This window comes from Manihot esculenta, chromosome 11, assembly GCF_001659605.2.
Source record: "Manihot esculenta cultivar AM560-2 chromosome 11, M.esculenta_v8, whole genome shotgun sequence".
Classification (NCBI taxonomy): domain Eukaryota; kingdom Viridiplantae; phylum Streptophyta; class Magnoliopsida; order Malpighiales; family Euphorbiaceae; genus Manihot; species Manihot esculenta.
In genome coordinates this window covers 32,896,706-32,916,261 of record NC_035171.2, presented here as the reverse complement: position 1 = coordinate 32,916,261, position 19,556 = coordinate 32,896,706, and the positions used below count along the sequence as shown (strand labels likewise).

Genomic DNA, 19,556 nt, shown 5'->3' with positions numbered 1-19,556 from the left:
AGCTGCAGGAGGTTGCTCAAGCTAATGCAAGCGTAGATGAAAGGTCAGAGAAATATTAGCTAGTCTATCAGCAATCTTGGTTAATCAACCTGCGATGTCCTGTTTCCATGTACATTAGACCTCAGCAGTGAGCCTTAGGGATCTTGTTTCCCAGAAAGCCGAGAGACCTTGCAACAACATCTATAATTCAGCTTCACTGGAGCTATGCCAAGAGCTCCATCAACGTAACTTCGTACTACCAGCTTTTCCTTACCTTCAACTTGCCACCAACTTTTTGAGCATCAACTTTTTGAGCATGATCTGCTTCCTTTACCTGTTGGCATTTGGCTGCCACATGATTCCAATCTTGTATAATGCCATGTTCCTCCATCCCTAAACGTGCCAAATATAACAGGCCAATCCATTTGTGTCGGCATTCTCTTCATCCTGATTCTTAATAATTTTGTAAATGATCATCTTTTTGGCTAAAATCTCTTTAAACTTTTAGCAATAATAAGCATTTTGATATAAAATTGACCCAGACAATCGGAGTAATTAATTGGTAAATGAGAATATTTTATTCGTCAATGCCAATATTCAAATTTGACTCTTAATTTGGTTGCACAATCCTAAAAGAAATTAATTGCCCATACTTGAAAGAAAAATATATGGCAATAATAAGGTAGAAGTCATGTCTAGCTATGGATCTAGCCCATGCGGGACATTACAAGAAGGGGATGGGACTATATGTAGTATTTTGTTTACATTTTAATTTAAATAAAACTAAGAAAATTTATAACAGAGAAAGCAAAACAAAAATAATAAAGATAAAGATAAGAGTGTTAAAGGATTTGTTTAGTATTGCCGGTAAATCTGTTTGATATCATTAAAAGATATTTTAAAAAGGAAAGTTTTTTTTTTTTTTTTTGGTAATTATAAATGCAGAATAATTGGCCTTAGTTGGAGACAACCATGTGCTTCCCTAAATGATACATGACAAAACAGATGAACCCTGAAGCTACATTGCCAAGCTGTGGCCCTGCTATCACCTAACCAGAATTGGCAATTATTAGCTAAGCACTCTTACTATCTGCTCAAACCAAAAATTAAAAGTGAACTACAACTGTAGCTAGCCTAGCAATTAGCTTGCAGACAAAATCCACCAAACACGTTCTTGGAGACTTTCTTACAACATGCATGTACCAAGAATTGTCATATGAATGCTATTAGGAGTCATTTCTAACATAATGGATTTCAATAATTATACTCAAAAAGCATCATTGACCTTGCAATTAGCATCCTCACTTCAACATGCTATGAACCAACAGCCATAATCTTTGACATCATCTTACGTCTTTAATAGGTTTTTCAGTGAATTATAAGGATTTCAGCTCAACCATATCATCTTGGGAATTGTCAATGGAGTTCACAAGTTTCATCTAAATGAACCAAACACAAGTTCATACCAGAAAAATTCTGACACACACACACCATAAATAAAGTGCTTCTTGGCAAGTAAGATTCAGACAGCCAGCTTTTGCATATGATTCTATATATTTACAAATGAATTAGCTATTGAGATCATTTCTTGAGGAAAAGGAAACGTAGTATGTCAAAGTATTTAATGTCTTGAACTTGTTAAAGTCCGGCGTCCGCCTCTCGCTCCCGTTACCCTGGGCTTCAAAGAATCTCCTTGCAGCACTGGTGAACCATCCGAAACTGCACTCCCAACATCCTGCAAAGGCTCCCATTGCCTTGCTGGACTGGCAAAGTTTTGTATAGGTTGTCTTTTAGAACTGGATAAAATGTGGTCTCCAAGGCTCTTCAGTGATCTATATCGCATGATTTCATCTTCAGTTTCCTGTGTCTGAGAATGGATATCAACTTCAGATAATCTCTCCCCATCAAACACATCTGATTTTTCCTGATTTTTAGTAATGAAATCCCAATCAGGAACGTCAATGCTGTTGGAATTTCTTCTTTGCAAACAGATGCTTCCCCATTGAATATTCTCTGAGATAGACTTTCTCCCCATGAAATCTCTATCTACTGAGACCCGCTTCAGATTATCGAAAGCATCACTATCACAAGCATAACTCCACTTGTAGCTTTTGCTGTTGTTGTCCATGTTTAATTCAATGGAGTGAAGATCACTGTCTGCTGAATCATCTCCATCATGAACTTCTCCATTTTCTATAACCCCTTCGCTCTCCACTTTCTCGGTCCTTTGCGGTAACCCATTTTGTATTTCCTTCAAATAAGCCTCAAGCTCTTTAATTCTATCATAATTTGGAGAGTCATGACCATTTTCTTTGCCTAGTACTTTTTCTTTGAGGTATGACTCAAGCTCATTTCTTAGCCTCTCCACTGCTGCATTTTTCTCTTCGAAATGATATTTAGCCTCGGAGAGCTTCATCTGGACTCTTTCTTCACGCAGCACATCAACCAGCTGAAGCATTTCCCTTTCTTTTTCAATCTCCTCCCTAACTTTGGCAGATTCTCTTTTCAATTCTTCAACCTCAGCTCTATCTTCTCCAATACCTCTAGCCAACTCATCGCAGACTTGCTCCAGTATCTCCTTTGCCCTTTTCTCACTGTCAAGCTCTTTCAAAGCCTGGGACAGAGATGCCTTTGTAGCTGCTAATTCTTTTCCAAGCTTCTTATTCAACCTCTCTGTCTGTCTTCTTAATTTCTTCTCTACTTCAAGCTCTTCTGCAATGCAGGCTATGGCATTACGAATCCTATCTCGCTCTTTGCTTTTCCAAGCTGCCTTTTCTTCTTCAAACTGCTTCAAAAGGAAATCAATCTCATTGCGGTTACAGCGCTGTTCTTTGATCAGTTGATCGACCTGGAGACGGGCTCGATCAAGCTCAACACGAAGTGCTGAGACAAGGGACATGCCTGAAGAATGTTGCTCATCAAGACCCAAAATACGTTTCAGAACTTTCACAAGCTCTTTGGAAGTGATCAAGCCATTGCTTACATCCTTCAAACGGGTTTTAATTCCAATTATACCTTTGCTATGAGTTTCAATCTGCATTTCGTGGAATTATAAAGCTTAACTCAAAACAAGCTCACATACAAAATTGTAAGTTTTGGAGGGCTTTTGAAGAGCAGTAGTGCAAATTCAGAAGGGTTGAACTTTTTTTTGCATTTTCTGGTTCTGATACGATGAATATAACATTTTTCAAGGACATAAACTATCAGTCGTTTTATTTTTTTTGAAAAAAAAAAAAAGAAAATTGATTTGAAATGATAATGTTTTGAAAGCAACAGTTGGTGGAGCCATTTTGAGAGACATTTCAAAACATGCACTAAGGACATGTTCCCTGTTCGATCGTAATCATGCCACAAAATTTTAAAACAGGGAAACATTATTTGAAAACGACCCAAAATTATACTACTGAAGTAACATAGATACCTCCATCAAACTTGCATTACTAACAGAGTCCAAGCCTCCCGCATTATAATCAGTCACCTCAACTTTCTTTCTAACAACTGATGCCCTTCTCCTATGACCATTTCTTCTAGATCGATCCATCTTCTGCATAACCCAGAAACAAATTATAATCAGAACCCCCCCCCCCCCCCCAAACAACCACAAAATAATATTATTATTAATAACAAAAACCTCTGAAATCGGAGTGTAAGATGGATCTGACAGATGCGGAAACTTTGCAACTTTTTCTCTGCTTCTGAGCTCTTTAATATTATCTGTTACCGTTTCTAAATCCTTTCTGACTCGCGGTGAAGGCATGTTATTGATCTCCCACAAAGTGGCAGCCAATTTTCTTGCAGAAACAGAAGGTTCTTTGGCTTTGGCACCAGACTGAGAGGGTGGACAATTGGTGGATTCTGCGTTTGGCATTGATAAAGTTGGAGATTTTTTCCACGTTGGGACAGGAGTAGTAGACCCACCTCTCTTCCCAACCAGAATTGCTCGCTTGAATCTGTACTTTTGGATCAGTGAGGATGAGGAAGACGATGAATTTCCTCGCTTTCTGATCTTGCAGTGCTCTCTGCTTTTTGCCTCCATATGTGCAGCTGTTAACGACCCTGTGTCCAGTGTTGACAAATAATTGAAATTCACCAAAAGGTCAAGGCCTAGTGCATATATCCTATCTGATCATCATTCTTGTTATTACAAGACTATGAAAGATTTGCAAGAAATATGGAGTTGCAACGGGAGACTGATGCATGAGATTCATACATAGATGATCATCTTCCCTGGCATTGCATGTGAACAAAAGATAACATCAGTTTGCGGTTTCAAGATTTTTTGTGAAGATTTGGAAGATTTGGAAATTGGAAAGAGAATCCAGAAATGAGTAGTAGCAGTGATATTGGTGCTGGCCCAAAATTCAAGATTTAGAAGATTTGAAAACGAAAAAGATATGGAATTCAAAATGTGTGTGACGAGGAGAGAACTGGGGGCAAAGATGATAGAAGTAGGACCATAATGCAATATTGAAGACCCATCTGAGTATACTCTTTTAGGCAAGTCCAAACTTGTTGCCTTGAATTGCTCAAAGGAGAAAAGCAACGGCCAATCAAAGATTCAGTCTAAAGAGATGAAGAAGGTAGGCAAAAAAAAGGGGAAGAAAGAAAGAAAGAAAGGAAGAAAGTGATGGGCAAGTGTAAGAGATGGAAGGAAGGAAGGAAGGAAGGAAAGAGATTTTGGTGTCTTTTGTTTCAGAGATACTGAGAGGAAAAGAAAAAGCAAGAGAGGATTAGCATTAGTTTCTAAGCTGCATAGCGGTGATAAAAAGACGAGAAGGGGACGTGGCGTACACGTGAGAGTATTGCATTCAATCAGGGACGTGCATGTGTAAATGGATTATTTCACTTCTATAATTAGCCCTACGAAGTTGATTTTTTTAACCATAAATAAATTAGTATAAGATTGTCTCAATCGGAAGCCAAGTTGTGAAATTTGCAGCGAAAGGATGGTAGAAAACAGACGTTGGCATGACATGGGAAACTGTCATTGAATAGGAAGACATGTCACGTTGGGTGAGGTTGAAAATGAAAAATAAAGAAAAAGGAAGGGCAGAAATACAAATGAGTAGAGATGAGCAAGAGGAGAAATAATTGTAGGTGTCAGTAGCAGTACATCGGTGATCACTGGCTCAAAATCAATGAATGAATGGAGGACAGAGTAGCTTTGTGAATAAGTAAGCAAAAACTTCCAACTTCATGTGAGGAGAGGAGAAGAGAGGCCCCTACTACTTGCTTCTCGTTTATGTCTCTTTTATTTTTATGTTTTTTACCATCCTCAAAATGCTTGTATGTCATTTAGGTAAAAAATAATAAACATAGACTTGGGCTTATTTTAATTAGAATTCCTATCTCACAATCACATAGAATTAGCAAATTTCCATATTAGGATTAGAGGTTAAAATATTCTCTAGAGAATACTTTTAAAATACTAAAATTAATTATTAGCCGTATTAGAAATTAATAATGAAATGAGTCAAATTTAGGAAATAGTATCGATGTAAACTTTGAATTTTATAATAAAATATTTCTATGATAGTATTTATAAATTATAATGAAAATATTTTAATAAAATGACTTGGAATACAGAATAAATTTACTTAAATATAAAATAAGACATGAGGTAACATCCATGGAACACAAACTCTTTGCATTAAGTTTAAACAATTGGATTAACATCAATAATTAAACAAAAACACACTTAATTTAGAAATACTTCTCAGTCCTTCTCTTGAATCCAAAACATAACCCTTTCAACAAAGGTTCCATGGTCTAGTGGTCAGGACATTGGACTCTGAATCCAGTAACCCGAGTTCAAATCTCGGTGGAACCTTATTCTCCTTTTTTTATTTTACTTTTTGATTTTCAAAGTATATATTTTCCTGAGCTGAGAGAATAGATAATTACCAGAACTGAGAAGTGAGAGGAGGATGGGTGGGGAAGTGAGCAAGCTCAGCACCAATACTCTCAAAGAAGAGTCCTGTCAAGCTCTTCCCGTCGATCGCCGTAGGCTCGACGGCGCTATCCACCCAATCAACCCAAACCCTATCACATTCAAGTCCTTTCGTAGCCAATCCCTCTCAAAGCTTCCCATCAAAATAACACAAAAATCAACCCCATATATGCCACTTTTCATTGTATACACACCTACCACATAAACCTTCCTCCTTCAGCACCCTTTTGTCTCATTGGATTTCTTGCTGCGACTCTTGATTTCACAAATCCTGAAATAATTGGACTATATATGTTACATATGAAAACGGCTAGTGAATTGAATTGTTTTGTTATAATTGAAGCTAACATGGGATTTGAACCAAGTTGACCTGAGCCTAGGGATGAGGAAATGCGAGTTGGGGATGACACAGCGTTACTCCCCAGCCCAACAACAGTTGATGAGGAACCAAATGTTGCTGCCATTTTCTATTAATTCTTGTTAGTGTAGAGTGATGAGATGAGGTGAGCTGTTGTATATGAAAAATATAAAAACACAGGAAAAAATGGTTGAGAGATGAAGATTCTGTGGAGAGAAAGATGGCATGGATGTGTTATTATTCAATGGGCTAGGAGTTGCATGGATAAAGTGGGCTGCTCTATCTTAGGCCCAGCTTCTTGTTTGAAACTCAGACAGACATGAGACATGCAATAGAAGTTAAATGTTACAATTAAATATTAACAACTAATTCTTAATTTCAAATTACTTACAACCAATCAATCATCAGAGCTTTCTTTTTATTGTTATTTAATTCTGTTTAGTATTAATGCTATTACTTTTCTTTACTTAATTTTGGATCATTATATTAATATAACAAGTAAAATACGAACAAAAATCTGATCCAACTAGTCGGCTATGTTTAGTTATATAACTATATGGAGTGCTTGAATATATAATAATCTATTTATGTGTAGAATAAATGAAAAAAAGAAAGAAAGAAAGAAAAAGCATAAAATTTAGAAATTGGACAATGTAACTCACCTTATAGTCTAGATTCAATATCGGTGTATTCTAAATTCAATACCGGGTTCAAGAACAGTGATAATTAATCATTTGCTTGTATCAAACTACGGAGCATTAATTAATCATTTTGATTGATATGTAGTGTCTACTTTACAGTAATTTATGTAAATCAATGTTAGTAGTAGACTTACATATGTGCTTGACGTATTATCAGTGTCTGTTGCCGCAATTGAATTATATCCAACTTATAACAACCACATCATCATACTTAATAATGAGCAAGAGCAAGGGAAAGGGAAAGGGAAAGGGAAACAATAACGTATTATTTATCAAGATAAAAAAAAAAAAACAAGAAAAAAAACCCCATGACATCTTCCATATCATACAAACCCAGATGATCCCCTATTACACACCATCAGAACAACGTGAACCATATATTATAAAAACAAACAAATTAAAAGAATAACGTATTATGTATATAAAAAAAAATTTATTAAAAATCTTCAGCTGAGCAAGAGGAAGGAGCAAAAGGCCATCAAACTTGAAAACCCAGAAGCAATGCACACCAAATCCCATATCTTCTCTCTTCTGTGCTTCCTCTCTCTCCTATCTCTTCTTCTCCCCACAAACTCATTGTATCTCTCTTTCCCTTCCTCCCCACTTTTCTCTTTCCTCCTCTCTCCCCTCTCCATTGCCCCATCCACAATTACCAAACTCTCCTTCCCACTCAACACCTTTCCCTCCATATCCTCCATCACCATGCTCACATCCCTCACATGAACCTCTCCTCCTTCCTCTCCTCCACAAGTCACCATTATTTCACACTGTACGCTTTCCCTCTCCGACCCCATTCCACCGTCTCCGGCCAAGATACTTGCGAATTTCACTTGCACTTCCCCCGTCAGCCAGTGCCTCCGAACTGAAACTGCCCTCTGGCTCGACATATTCATGGCCCGCTTTTTTTGAGGGTCGATTAGGATCCAGCTCAGAGTTATATTCTCCTGCAGTTGTCTCAGCCACGAGTTCTTTTCTCCTATCTGTTGTATCCTCGTCGGGATGAACTCCTCCGGTCCGACTAAGTCGACCCTGAAGGGAGAGCTGAGGAACCAACCGGTGACCGTCTCAGTAGCTTCAACCGTAGAGAAGATGGGGACGTTTTGATAGTAAATATCCACGGCTGAGATCAATTCTCTTGTTGCGGGAAATGGACGGTCAAGATCGTGGCAGCTGTGACGGTGGAGGAGGAGAGGATAGGAATCGGAGAAAAGGGAGCGATGAGCTGAAGGAAAGGTGGAGACAGCATGGGTGACAAGTGGGTGGTTAACGGATGGCCAGGTGGATGTGCAAATTTGTTGCCAGAGTTTGTCATAGGAAGAGAGAGCGTTTAATTCAGAGGAGGTACAGGAGAGAGCGGCCAGGGAGGGACCGTCAAGGCGGGAGAGGATGTGGTGGTGGAGGACGTCAAGGTGGAGGGAGGAGATGGAGACTGTACCGTCGACGTTTGATGGCGGTGCCATTGAAATTGTGGTTTTTGGTTTTATTCAGTAGAGAATATCGAAAGGGAAATGAAGGGACTAATGTATTTATAGGGAGAAGAAAGCAGAGAGAGAATGCTGAAGAGTCAAGGGTGGCTTCGTTTTTACAATTCTGAATGGATAAGGGATATATGCTTGTGGAACTGTTCATAACGGTTTAATTGAGTGATCTCGTGTTTCCTCATCCATCTCTCACTTTTTCATTCAAACAAATATTAATTTTATATGAAGATACTGGATATATTACATAGATATATATTTATCATTTATAATATAATTTCTTTTATGAAAAATTAATTAAATTTATACCTTGTATACAAAATCAAATAAGATATTGTATTTTATTATTAGTACATCCTGTGGTTGCCCACTGGAAAAAATAAAAAATGAAAAATGGGTAAAGGGAGAAGCTTTGAAGGGATCGACTAATAACAGCTCATATGAGAGCCACACGTAGAAGCAGCGTGGAATGCTTCCATCGCTTTGCGTAAGGCTGTCGACCACTGCCTTATCAGATGCTTGCACTGCACCGCCACCTCTCCGTCTTCCACCTTTTTTTTTATAAAATTGTTATCTATTTTTAAATTGTTTTTGAAAATTCTGGACCCTTCTCCTAAGGTTGCTGATGATACTCAAAGTCTCGAACCAAGCTCACAAGAACCTGCGCATATAGAAAATGCAAGCCATAACAGAGTAAAGTGGAAAAGGTTAGCTAGTAGCAAGAGATCAGGGGTAACCATTACGGAATTGGATGATGGTGACATTTCTATAGCTGCTTCAAATAACCACGATGAAGGTAGTAAACCAACAACAAAGAAACATTGTATTCGCAGTTTGGGTTCAGGCCTTCTTGTAGTCGAAGAAACGGCGGGACCTGTTATGCAGGCCTGCGGATTGCCATGAGTTGTCTCAATTGGAACTGTCATGGGTTGGTTGTCTCACGGACAGTTGAGTCTTCCGGGATATTATAAGTTCAAAGGAGCCAAATTTTATTTTTCTTATTGAAACTAAAGTTGATAGGAGTAGGATGAATCGAGTAAAGGTAGTGTTGGGTCTTGCGGGTTGTTTTGCTGTGAGCAATGTTGGGTTAAGTGGCGGTTTAGCACTCCTTTACAATCCATTCGCAACGAAATACCGACTAAAAAAATAGTATTTAGCGTTTATATAGCACATACATTGTGACTAATTTACTTATAAATTTATTATCGACCAGCGATCAATTTTCGACCAACGTGTTGTAACGATAAATTTGTAATGAATTTAGCGACAACATTTACTATTCATTTGCAACGGAATAGCTTTTTAGTTTCTGAAATGTAACGTAATTAACACTTCTATTCCTCTATTTTAGAGGCTAACACTTAAATCCTTCATTTTCTCTTCCGTCTAAATTCATAATCCTTCTGTCCATTTAAGCCGTTTGGTCAAAGATTTAAAGGTGAGAGGTGATAATTTTTTCTGAAAATATCATTCTCTCACTATTTTTCTTCTCTTTCATATCTTCTCCATTTCCTTTTATCCATCGGTAATTCTCCTCTTTTTTTCTCTCTCTCTTTTACATCTCTCTTCTCCCTCATATTTTCTCTATTTTTTTCTGACATTGTTGATTTTTCTTTTTTTTTTTCTTTTTCATCTTTTTTCTCCTTCATATTTTTTCTATTTCCTTTTGACATTGTTGATTTTTCTTTTTTTTTCTTTTTTCCATCTTTCTTCTCCCTAAAGCATTATTTGAGAGTTGCAAAAAGAGTAGGAGTTTTGGTGAAAAAGAAGAAGAAGAAGAATCTGCAATGAAGAGGCATTGGATTTGGATTTCGTAATTTTGAAATAGCGGGACTTTTAGTGAGGGTCAATTTTGTCAATTCACGTGTCCCAAACGGCTATTTTGGACAGAAGGACTACGAATTTGGACAGAAGAGAAAGTGAGGGACTTAAGTGTTGGATCGCCAAAATAGAGGGATAGAAGTGTTAATTACGTTAAATCTCAGGGATTAAAAAGTAATTTTCCCTTGATAAAATTGTAACTAATTAGCGACAACATTTTGATGCTGAATTTGTTTTGGCATCCAAATAGCGACCAAATAATTGGTCGCTAAATTAGTGATCAAATACTAATTGGCCGCTAAATATTTAGCGACAAGTCAAATACCCATTTTTTTGTCGCTAATTGGCGGCTATTTATAAATATTAACCAATTTCTTTTAATTAGCGACCAAAATATTTGGTCGCTATTTCCCTTTTTTTGTAGTGTCCCAAAGAAGAAATAAGCTCATAGCTTATCAGATCTCAAACCTATATCTCTTTGCAATGTGTTATATCAAATAATGGCGAAAGCTCTAGCAAATCTAAAGAGGTCATGCCGATGATAATTTCAGTCTAAGAGTGTTTTTCTCAAAGAAAGATTAATCACAAACAACATAATGCTTACACATGAAATTGCACATTTTATGAAAAGAAAAAGAAAGGGGAAGTAAGGACAGGCAGCTCTAAAAATTAATATGAACAAGGCTTATGATATCCTTGAATGGCCTTTTATTGTCAAAATGTTTTAATATCTGAGTTTTGATAAATGCTGGATTGATAAAATTCATATGTGTATTTTCTCTGTATCTTTCTCAATTGTGCAGAATGGCATAGAGATGCGGTTTATCTTCTTGGAGAGAGGTATCTACCAAGGCTGCTCGCTTTTGCCTTATTTGTTCATAATCTGTGCCGAAGGGCTATCCTCCTTAATAAAGCGAAAAGAAAATCAAAGGCTCATTCATGATTGCAAAATTGCATGGAGGGCTCCTCCAATCTCCTATCTTTTCTTCGCAAATGACATCTTGTTCTTTTTCAAAGCCTCTGAAGTTGGAGGAAATCACATTAAAGAATGCCTTGAAGTATATAAATTTCCAAAAGTCATCCATTTCCTTCAGCAAAAATACATCAGAGGCATAACAAGCAAAAATTCTTCAACTTTTTCCAGTCCAGGAAAAAGATGATGGTGGTATCTATTTAGGCCTCTCGTCCTCAATAGGAAGAAACAGAAATACTACTTTTTCAGTTTGTTCAAGATTGAATTTGGCATCGTTTGAGGAGCTGGAAGACTCAAATGTTGTCAAGAGTAGGAAAAGAGGTTCTCCTAAACTCAGATATACAAGCAATCCCTTCATACATATCTAGTGTTTATTTACTACGTTAGAAATTGAAAAGGCCATGAATGGCTTTCGGTGGGGCTCAAAATCAGGCACTGGAAAAGAAATATAATGGAAACATTGGGAGCTTATGAGTTAGAGAAATGAGCAAGGGGGTTTAAACTTTCGCAGAATTCATGGGTTTAATCTAGCCCTCCTTGGCAAGAAAGCTTGGTGTTTTCTCACGAATCTAGAGTCCTTAGTGGCAAGGGTATACAAAGCCAAACATTTTCCATCGACCAATGTGCTTGCTGCGTCTATAGACCAAAATCCAAATTTCATTTGAAGGAGCATTACAACTGTAATTCATTTAGTAAGCTTGGGTTGCATTTGGAGAGTAGGAAATGGCCGCTCTATCTCAGTTTGGTCTGAACCTTGGCTTTCTAACAAGTACCATCCTTTCACAACTTTTGAAATACCTATTGGACTTGTGAGTTTAAAGGTATGCGACATGCTTATTCCCCAATTTCTCAGGTGAAGTTAGAACCTCATCTGCTCCAACTTTAATCAACAAGATATCCTTTTAATTGAAATGATTCCTACCAGCCAACATATAACTAAGATACCCATTTTTTTGTAATGAGAAACGAAATGGCTCATATTCAATGAAAAATGCCTACAAGTTAACCCAGTGGAGTAGTTTTATTTAGTATCATAAAACTGAAGGTTCCCCCCAAGGTACAAAACTTCATGTGGAGAGTTTATTTGAACTGCCAACCAACTTGGACAAACCTACGTGAGAGGCATGTCCAATTAGAAGTCCATTGTATCTTTTGTAATGATGCCGAAGAATCCCTTGAACATCCCCTTTCCTAGGCTTTAATAATCTTGGCTGTTAACTTCCAAGAATGGTTGGAGCACAACTTCCTCTCGTTGAATGAGGAAAATTGCCAATTGCTATGCATGATTCTTTGGGCCATTTGAAAAAGTAGAAATGAGTGATTCTGGAATCATACGCCTGTTTCTCATTAATAGATTATCTCCTCCACCACTCTGTTTCTCCATAGCTGGTCTATGGCAACCTATAATTTTTCTAAGAATCTCCCACAAGATGTTTCTTCTTGGGAGAAGCCACCCCCAGGCTCCCTCAAATGCAATTCCGATACTGCAATTTTCTCAAACCGAAACAGAATAGGAGAGGGATGGATCCTTAGAGATGAGAAGGGATTCATAATCCATGCTTGCTGCGTTGAATTATGAGGATTTCTAGATCTCTTTTTTGCTAAAGCTCTTGCCTTTAAGGAAGCTTTGAGTTAGACAAAAAACAAAGGCTATTCAAGCATTATTTTTTAGTCTAATTCTCTTAGTCTAATCTAAGCTATTAAGGAGAATATCAGTAGTCTTTCTTATTTTATGGTTGTTATATCTGATTTTATTTCTCTTTTATCTGAGCTTTTAAAATTATTTGTTGCTTTTGCTCGTAGATCAGCGAATACCGTGGCTCACACTTTAGCCATTCTCAGTCTAGTCTTCAGGAGAGGGGTCTTGTCCCTCTTAACTTTCTTCTTAATGTTTGGATCTCTGATCTCTAGTAATGAAACCTCTCTTAGTTTCTTTTTTAAATGGAAGGTGAGAGGCATCCAATATAAACATTGGGTTTATATAAAAGTAGGTGGAGCATAAGCCTATTACAAAAGTCAAAGGACAAGAGAGATCTCTAGTAATGAAACCTCTCTTAATTTCTTTTTTAAATGGAAGGTGAGAGGCATCCAATATAAACATTGGGTTTATATAAAAGTAGTTGGAGCATAAGCCTATTACAAAAGTCAAAGGACAAGGTATATGTATAATCTTTCAAGCAAACTAATAGTTGATTGTCGATAATGAAAGGATGGAGAAAGAGCAAGAAAGAGATAAAAGAGATAAGAGAGATAAGGAAGGTTTAACAATAAATAGAGACATAAAAGCGTGGGTGAGGGTGAGAGTGGGAGCGCGATGGTAGCAATCATGAAGGGATCAATTTATAGTTTTGGTATTGCTTCAAATTTGAGTTGTTGGTATTCCTTTCTAGCTTTTAGGCATAAAGGGTTTGTTTATCTTTATTTATTTATTTATTTTATTTTTGATAAATCTTTAATATTGGTTTTCTTCATTGTAGGTAGGGAGTTATTGTTTTATTTTTTTAATATATATTATTTTAGGTCTAGTGATGACTCAAAAAAGAAAATTTTGTGAACCTAACTTGAGGGTATTTTGATTTGCCTTCTAAAATAATAATGTGAGGTTTGATATCAGTATTCTAGTGGTAATGCTCGAGACGTTTATTTAATAATGATTATATTTTATCGTGTTTCTTTTTATCGATGTGAATTAAAGAGTTAAGTGATTTTTTTGTTTTTCTTGTTTATTTGTATTTGCATATTATAGTTTTTCTATTTCCTTTTATATTGGTTACTTCTCTATTAATTCTATTGTTGGGTGCTTATATTGTTTTATTTTTTCTTTGATGAAAGGAGCTCTGACGGTGTGATGGCGGTGGGATTGATAAGCGGTGACCAGCTGGTATGTTTGATGGTGTTTTGAATAATTTTCGTTTGACTTGATTTCTATTTGAATTGATTTAATTAGTTTTTACTTTAAATGTATTTATTTTGGTTAGTTTGATTTGAATAATATTTATAGCTTTGTGCGTGTATAGTTTAATGGGACTTGTGAAACATAATATATTCTGCATTGGTTAAAGAAAAAGAAAAAATAACAAATGGAACCTCGGCAGCCGTTTAACATGAAAGGGATATTTGGTTCTTTGTTGAGTTGTATTTTTCCTGGTATAGGAAATCCACATGTATCGACACAATTCAAATACACCTTTAATTTCATTTGATTGCTATTTTTCTCTATAATTCAATTGAATTAATTTTTTTTAAAAAAAAATTAAAAATACATGATTCAAGCTGTATCAACTACAACGATTATGATGTAAAATGAATTAAAAAATAACAATTTAATGAACATGCATGTATAGACATACAAAGTAATTAAGATGCAGATGAACCTTTGATTAATATTATAATAAAAAATGCATGGGTGAGGTTGTATTAATACAAAGTTTTCATTATTTAAAATCAAATTTCATCATTTATAAGTGCATAATCTTATTATGTATAAATGTTTATGATTTTAAATTTTAAAACTTAATTTTATTTGAAGATATGTAATAAACTTGGTCAGTTTGAAAATCCTATTAATTTTGTTGTTTTAAAGAGGAAAGCAGGCAGGATATATATGTATTTTCATACGCCAAAAACACGTGGCAACAGACTCAATTACAAATTTCTGCTCACACCACATACTCTTTAATTTCTTTTATATTGTGACGTATTAATTCTATTAGATAAATAAAGAGAAAATAGCTTTAGAGATTTTTAAAAACAAGAAATTTCGTGATAATAAATTAATGATGAAAAAAGTTTCTCTTCTTTCTAACAAAATACCTGTTACTATTGCCAACTAATAATAATATTATTAATAGATTGTGGGTGTGATTGAGAACCTAGGAATAGGATCGTATTCCTATTTGCCAACAATGTTGGCCTCTTTCCGTCTGTGTCCAGATTCCGTTATTGCTTTCTCTTCTAACAAATTATAACTAACTTTGCTTTGTTACATTCAAATCCAGCCCCTCTTTTTGTTTTATTTTGTTTTGTTCTTCAAAACTTTCCTTTATATTTTCATTTATTTATTACCAGTCATTTAAAAAAAAATAAATTAAATAACATCTTCATTTACTTATAAATCAAAAAATATCTTTAAACTTAATAACTTTCTTTATATACGAATTTAATACTAATTTCATTTGAAATTGATTCAATTAAAAATTTTAGTATAACCATATATTAATCAATTAATTTGAATTGAATTGATTTTTTTTTCTTTCTTTTTGAGTAAAATCAAATTAAACTAATTTAAAATTATAATTAAAAGTAAAAGCTTTTAAGTTCTCCGGCCCAGAGCCTCGCCCATGCTCACCGCAAGCCTAGGTGCTCTTATTTAGAGGAAAACCCCATAAATTCTCATTTATGATTTTTGGGCCACAAACCCAAACATATATAGTCCATTTGAGCGGTAGCTAAATTTCCCGCTTCCGTCAACGAACAGAACCTCCATTTCCACTCTTTTTTTTCTTCTAATAAAAGCCACAGGAAGGGAAAGCTCAGGAAAGGAGAGAGAGAGAGAAGGAAAAAAAAAAAAAGGTAAGATCTAATACAATGTTCGTTTTGTGCAATCAATTTGCATGATCTATAATAGCTGAAATTTTGTTTTTCGATTTTGCTATTTTGTTGCCGTCTTTTTGTTTTTTGGTTTCATAGTGAAAGATTGTGATCAGTATCATTATGCTTCTGCTCGTTGGACTTCACTTAATATTGCTGTTTCCTTAGGTTGCCGACAAGATATTCGTTAAAATGCATCTGTTATATTGCCAGTAACTATCTGCATATCATGTTATATTGTCATTAACCATCTGTATGTCACGATTTCCGTTAAAATTTTCAACTACTTCAGGTGTTTTAGCTCTTTAGGAGAAATTTATAATGCTGCAAGTCTGCAATATGAATACTGATAAGGCTTGGTTTTCCAGCAAACTATTTGCACCTAAGCAAAATTTGGATTTGCTAAAAAACAGCAAAACAAATCAAAGAGCACCCTAACCTACAAACTATTTCATGTTGGATAGAGGTTCCAATTCAAGAACCAGCTTGTAACGTTAACGAGTTTAATCAAACTGGCATCAGGCAAATTTAGCCCAATCCCTATGACTCGGCCATGTCAAGGAAGCTACACATGGTAAGAACACGTTCCATTCTCCATAAGAATCGGAAATGTTATCCCATACTTGAGCTTCTCAAGCTCATGGAAGTTCTGCTCCATAGAATTTGCAACTTCCCTTGTCAATGAATTGTGGAGAACCTTCCTAAACACTCTATAATCGCAAACAGTGCAAATAACTCGTCACTCTTGGGGAACATTAGGGACAACGCAAACTAGAATTCTAAGGTGAAATGCAACAGCACAGAGTTGATTTCTTCACTGTATTGAGACTAAGCATAGTTTGTCTGCATAGAAAATCATAGTAGGTGATGGGAGTTTTTGTAACTCTTGGACAGGAGGAAGAAATTGTCTATACTTTCAGCAGCATAACCTATTGAGTTCAAAATTGCAGGACATCTGGAAAATCAGCATAGAGCAAAAGTGCAGGACACAAGTAGGCAGAAGAATATGACCTCATGTCCATAAACATGTTGGAAGAGTAAACTGAAACATTAATATCTCTTAGTTAATTATATGTGTTTAAAGTTAAGTGAATCTAATTAAGTATGGTTTATGTACATGCGCATATATCTCATTAGTATGCATGAATGTGCTTATGAATAAGTTCATATACTATAGATTAGAGAGTCGTATTATTTAATATATATATTGGTATATGTACATGTAATAAGCAAGAGAGTGGTAAGGGAAAGAATTTCATTGGATAATAATACAACTATACAAGTGCTTTTATGTTTACTCTCTCGTTCAGGTAGCTTCTTTTGAGAATCGTAGGCCCCGCTTTGTTCCACCATTGTAGTGTCAGATTAAAGCTATTAAGTGGTATTAGAGCAAAGCTAACAAATCAAACTGTTACCATTTACTGTACCTGCTGTCTAAAGTTCATAATCTTCCAGCCCAGCAATTTCTGAGGGAAAAAAAAAAAAGAATATATATTAAACATGTGAAAAATTACATGGTAAAAAGACTGCAAATCTGATTATCCAAATGGCAAGGATATTAGAAGAGAACATTAGGTCATACAAATAACTTTTCACACAGAACCTCTTGAGGCATACTAGAGAATATTGCAGCAGAAATGAGGCAGGAGCTTTTGACCGGCTTAAATTTAAAATGAATCATTTGGAGCTTTAAAAATTGTAAATAGCTACTCATCACCCCATGTTGATGGCCCATCAAGGCATCAAATCCACTTCAACCGCTGCAGATGATTGGACTACTGCATCTACTCCTCATCTTTTAGTTTTCTTTTCCTTTGCAGAGGCAACAACCAAACCGCCCACAAAATTTTTGTCTTCAGCTTTATCTACCATTTTATTTTTGGCACCAAGTTCAGGACCTGCTCCTCCCTTGTTTTCCTCTCCACTGTGCTCTATCATCCCCCGGACTTGCATATCTTTTTTAAAAATTTTCTCATTTGTTTTCTTTCTTTTCTCAAGTCCTCTGTATTGATATCATTATTATTATCTTGCTCCTATGATGCTTTTCGTGATCAATTGTTTGAGTATGTTTTGAAAGTATATCTCCAGGAAAGGGAGCTAAACGGAGACTTCATATCGAAAGCTTCAGATATATTTTGACGGAGAAGGTACTGAACTATTTTAACAATCCAGAAGAAGTAAAAACAACAAATTTGCATGTTCAAGGAACGTTCTTTTTATAGTATTTAAATGCTCATGATTAGGACAATGCAGTTGGACTTCCGTATGTTGATTATAAATTCATGTTCATACCAAATTAAGTAAAGTTTATATTATCTCAATCATTTGCTTCAAACAAGTACTTCGACTGTAAAAGAAACTCGTTGAGCATCTATTGAAAATCTAAAATTTCTGTAATTACATGAGCTAATAAACTTTTTTCTTCTTAATCACTTTGCAAACTAGTTCATTTTTCTCTTTATTGTGGTGTGCAGGTTGATTTGGTCCAAAGTTTTTGCTGGCTCTTTATCTATATGCAGGTATATTATGGCGATGGAGGGTTTTTGAAGTAACCCGAAACGGATATATTACAGAAATGAATTAGAGGTTTGTTGCTAAGGTGTGCTTATATGATTACAGTTTGTAGCTGAATTGAACTTCTAGTAAGATGCAGGACGACAGTAACAAGAGGAAATTATGCGAAGCTGTTTGATATTTCCTTTGAACGTGGTGATTAGTAGTTGATATTATATATCGAGTCTTTTCTTGGCAATCAGTTTTGGGATTATAATGCTTACATTGATATTATAGGGGATGCAAGTTGCTAAGAGAAGTTCCATTGGGTCTCTCAAGGTTATAGAGTTATAGTTGTATTTTAGTGTCTGTACTATATGCCTTTTTAACACTTTTTTTTTTGTATATACTATGCCTTAGACTTTAAGGGACTACCACTTGGATTGCATTGTTAAGAAAGACCAAAATTTTAATATATTGATTAGATGTTATTAATTTAAAATTAAATTTTGATAGGTTTTAGGTATAATGAATTTAAAATAATTAAGCTAAAATTTCAAACTGTCTTTTTTAGAAAAGAATTTTTTTTAAATATAATTTTCTAGTTTCAATTTTAAACTATTTTTTATTTTTAGGGACGTAAATGGATAGCATATTCGCGAAAATTAAAGTATCTGAAATCCAAACTCGATTTATATTAACAAGATCCGAACCCAATTAAAAATTAATCTAAACTATTTAAATCCATATCAAATTCGATTATTATTATTTGAATAAAATTCGAATTCTTATACATTTTAATTAATAATTTATATAAAAATTTTTTTATTAATAATTTTTATTTAAAAAATTTAATATTTTTAAAAAATATTTACATTTTAATTTTTAAATAAAAATATATGTATAAATTTATAAATATTATTATAAAATATATTTTTTATATTAAATTAATTATTTATATAAATAGATTTTAACAGTGAATATTCTATGCATATAACTCCAATTTTATTTTAACTAGCTATGATATTATTTTTTAAATTTAAATTTATTTTAAATTTGATTATAACTAATTAAGTGAATTCTATTAAAATTTGATTCAATTCAATATTAAAAAATATTCATCGGTCGCTATTCCTATTTGTTGTGTTGGATGGTGTAAATTATTATTATTTTTAAATATTATTTTAATTATTTAGAATAATGTATTTGGAGA

At 34.9% G+C, this 19,556-nt stretch overlaps 2 protein-coding genes, 1 long non-coding RNA gene, 1 other non-coding gene and 1 pseudogene across 5 annotated transcripts; 2 read left to right on the top strand and 3 right to left on the bottom strand.

Annotated features, from left to right (window-relative positions):
- Nucleotides 1–1,351: 1,351 nt before the first annotated feature.
- LOC110625726 (uncharacterized protein At5g41620) lies at nucleotides 1,352–6,021 on the bottom strand. 2 transcript variants are annotated; one of them, XM_043961526.1, is made up of 3 exons: nucleotides 5,884–6,021; nucleotides 3,401–4,035; nucleotides 1,352–3,013 (listed from the first exon to the last, which is right to left on the bottom strand). In XM_043961526.1, the coding sequence occupies exons 2-3, from the start codon at nucleotides 4,013–4,015 to the stop codon at nucleotides 1,601–1,603; spliced, it is 2,028 nt and encodes a 675-aa protein (XP_043817461.1). In that variant the 5' UTR covers nucleotides 4,016–4,035; nucleotides 5,884–6,021; the 3' UTR covers nucleotides 1,352–1,600. The 2 variants fall into 2 exon arrangements, with proteins under 2 accessions (XP_043817461.1, XP_043817462.1); XM_043961527.1 differs by lacking the exon at nucleotides 5,884–6,021 and having other exon boundaries at nucleotides 3,401–3,523; nucleotides 3,611–5,360.
- Nucleotides 5,738–5,809, top strand: TRNAQ-CUG. Its single transcript has one exon. It is a non-coding gene; the product is annotated as a tRNA-Gln (tRNA).
- LOC110625849 lies at nucleotides 5,880–6,393 on the bottom strand (annotated as a pseudogene).
- Nucleotides 6,217–8,577, bottom strand: LOC110626119 (F-box protein At2g27310). Its single transcript, XM_021771869.2, has one exon. It carries the CDS (start codon nucleotides 8,446–8,448, stop codon nucleotides 7,435–7,437), a length of 1,014 nt encoding a protein of 337 aa, XP_021627561.1. The 5' UTR covers nucleotides 8,449–8,577; the 3' UTR covers nucleotides 6,217–7,434.
- Nucleotides 8,578–15,636: 7,059 nt separating this feature from the next.
- On the top strand, nucleotides 15,637–18,777 carry LOC110626481. The gene is made up of 2 exons (XR_006352524.1): nucleotides 15,637–17,997; nucleotides 18,325–18,777. It is a non-coding gene; the product is annotated as an uncharacterized LOC110626481 (long non-coding RNA).
- Nucleotides 18,778–19,556: the final 779 nt, after the last annotated feature.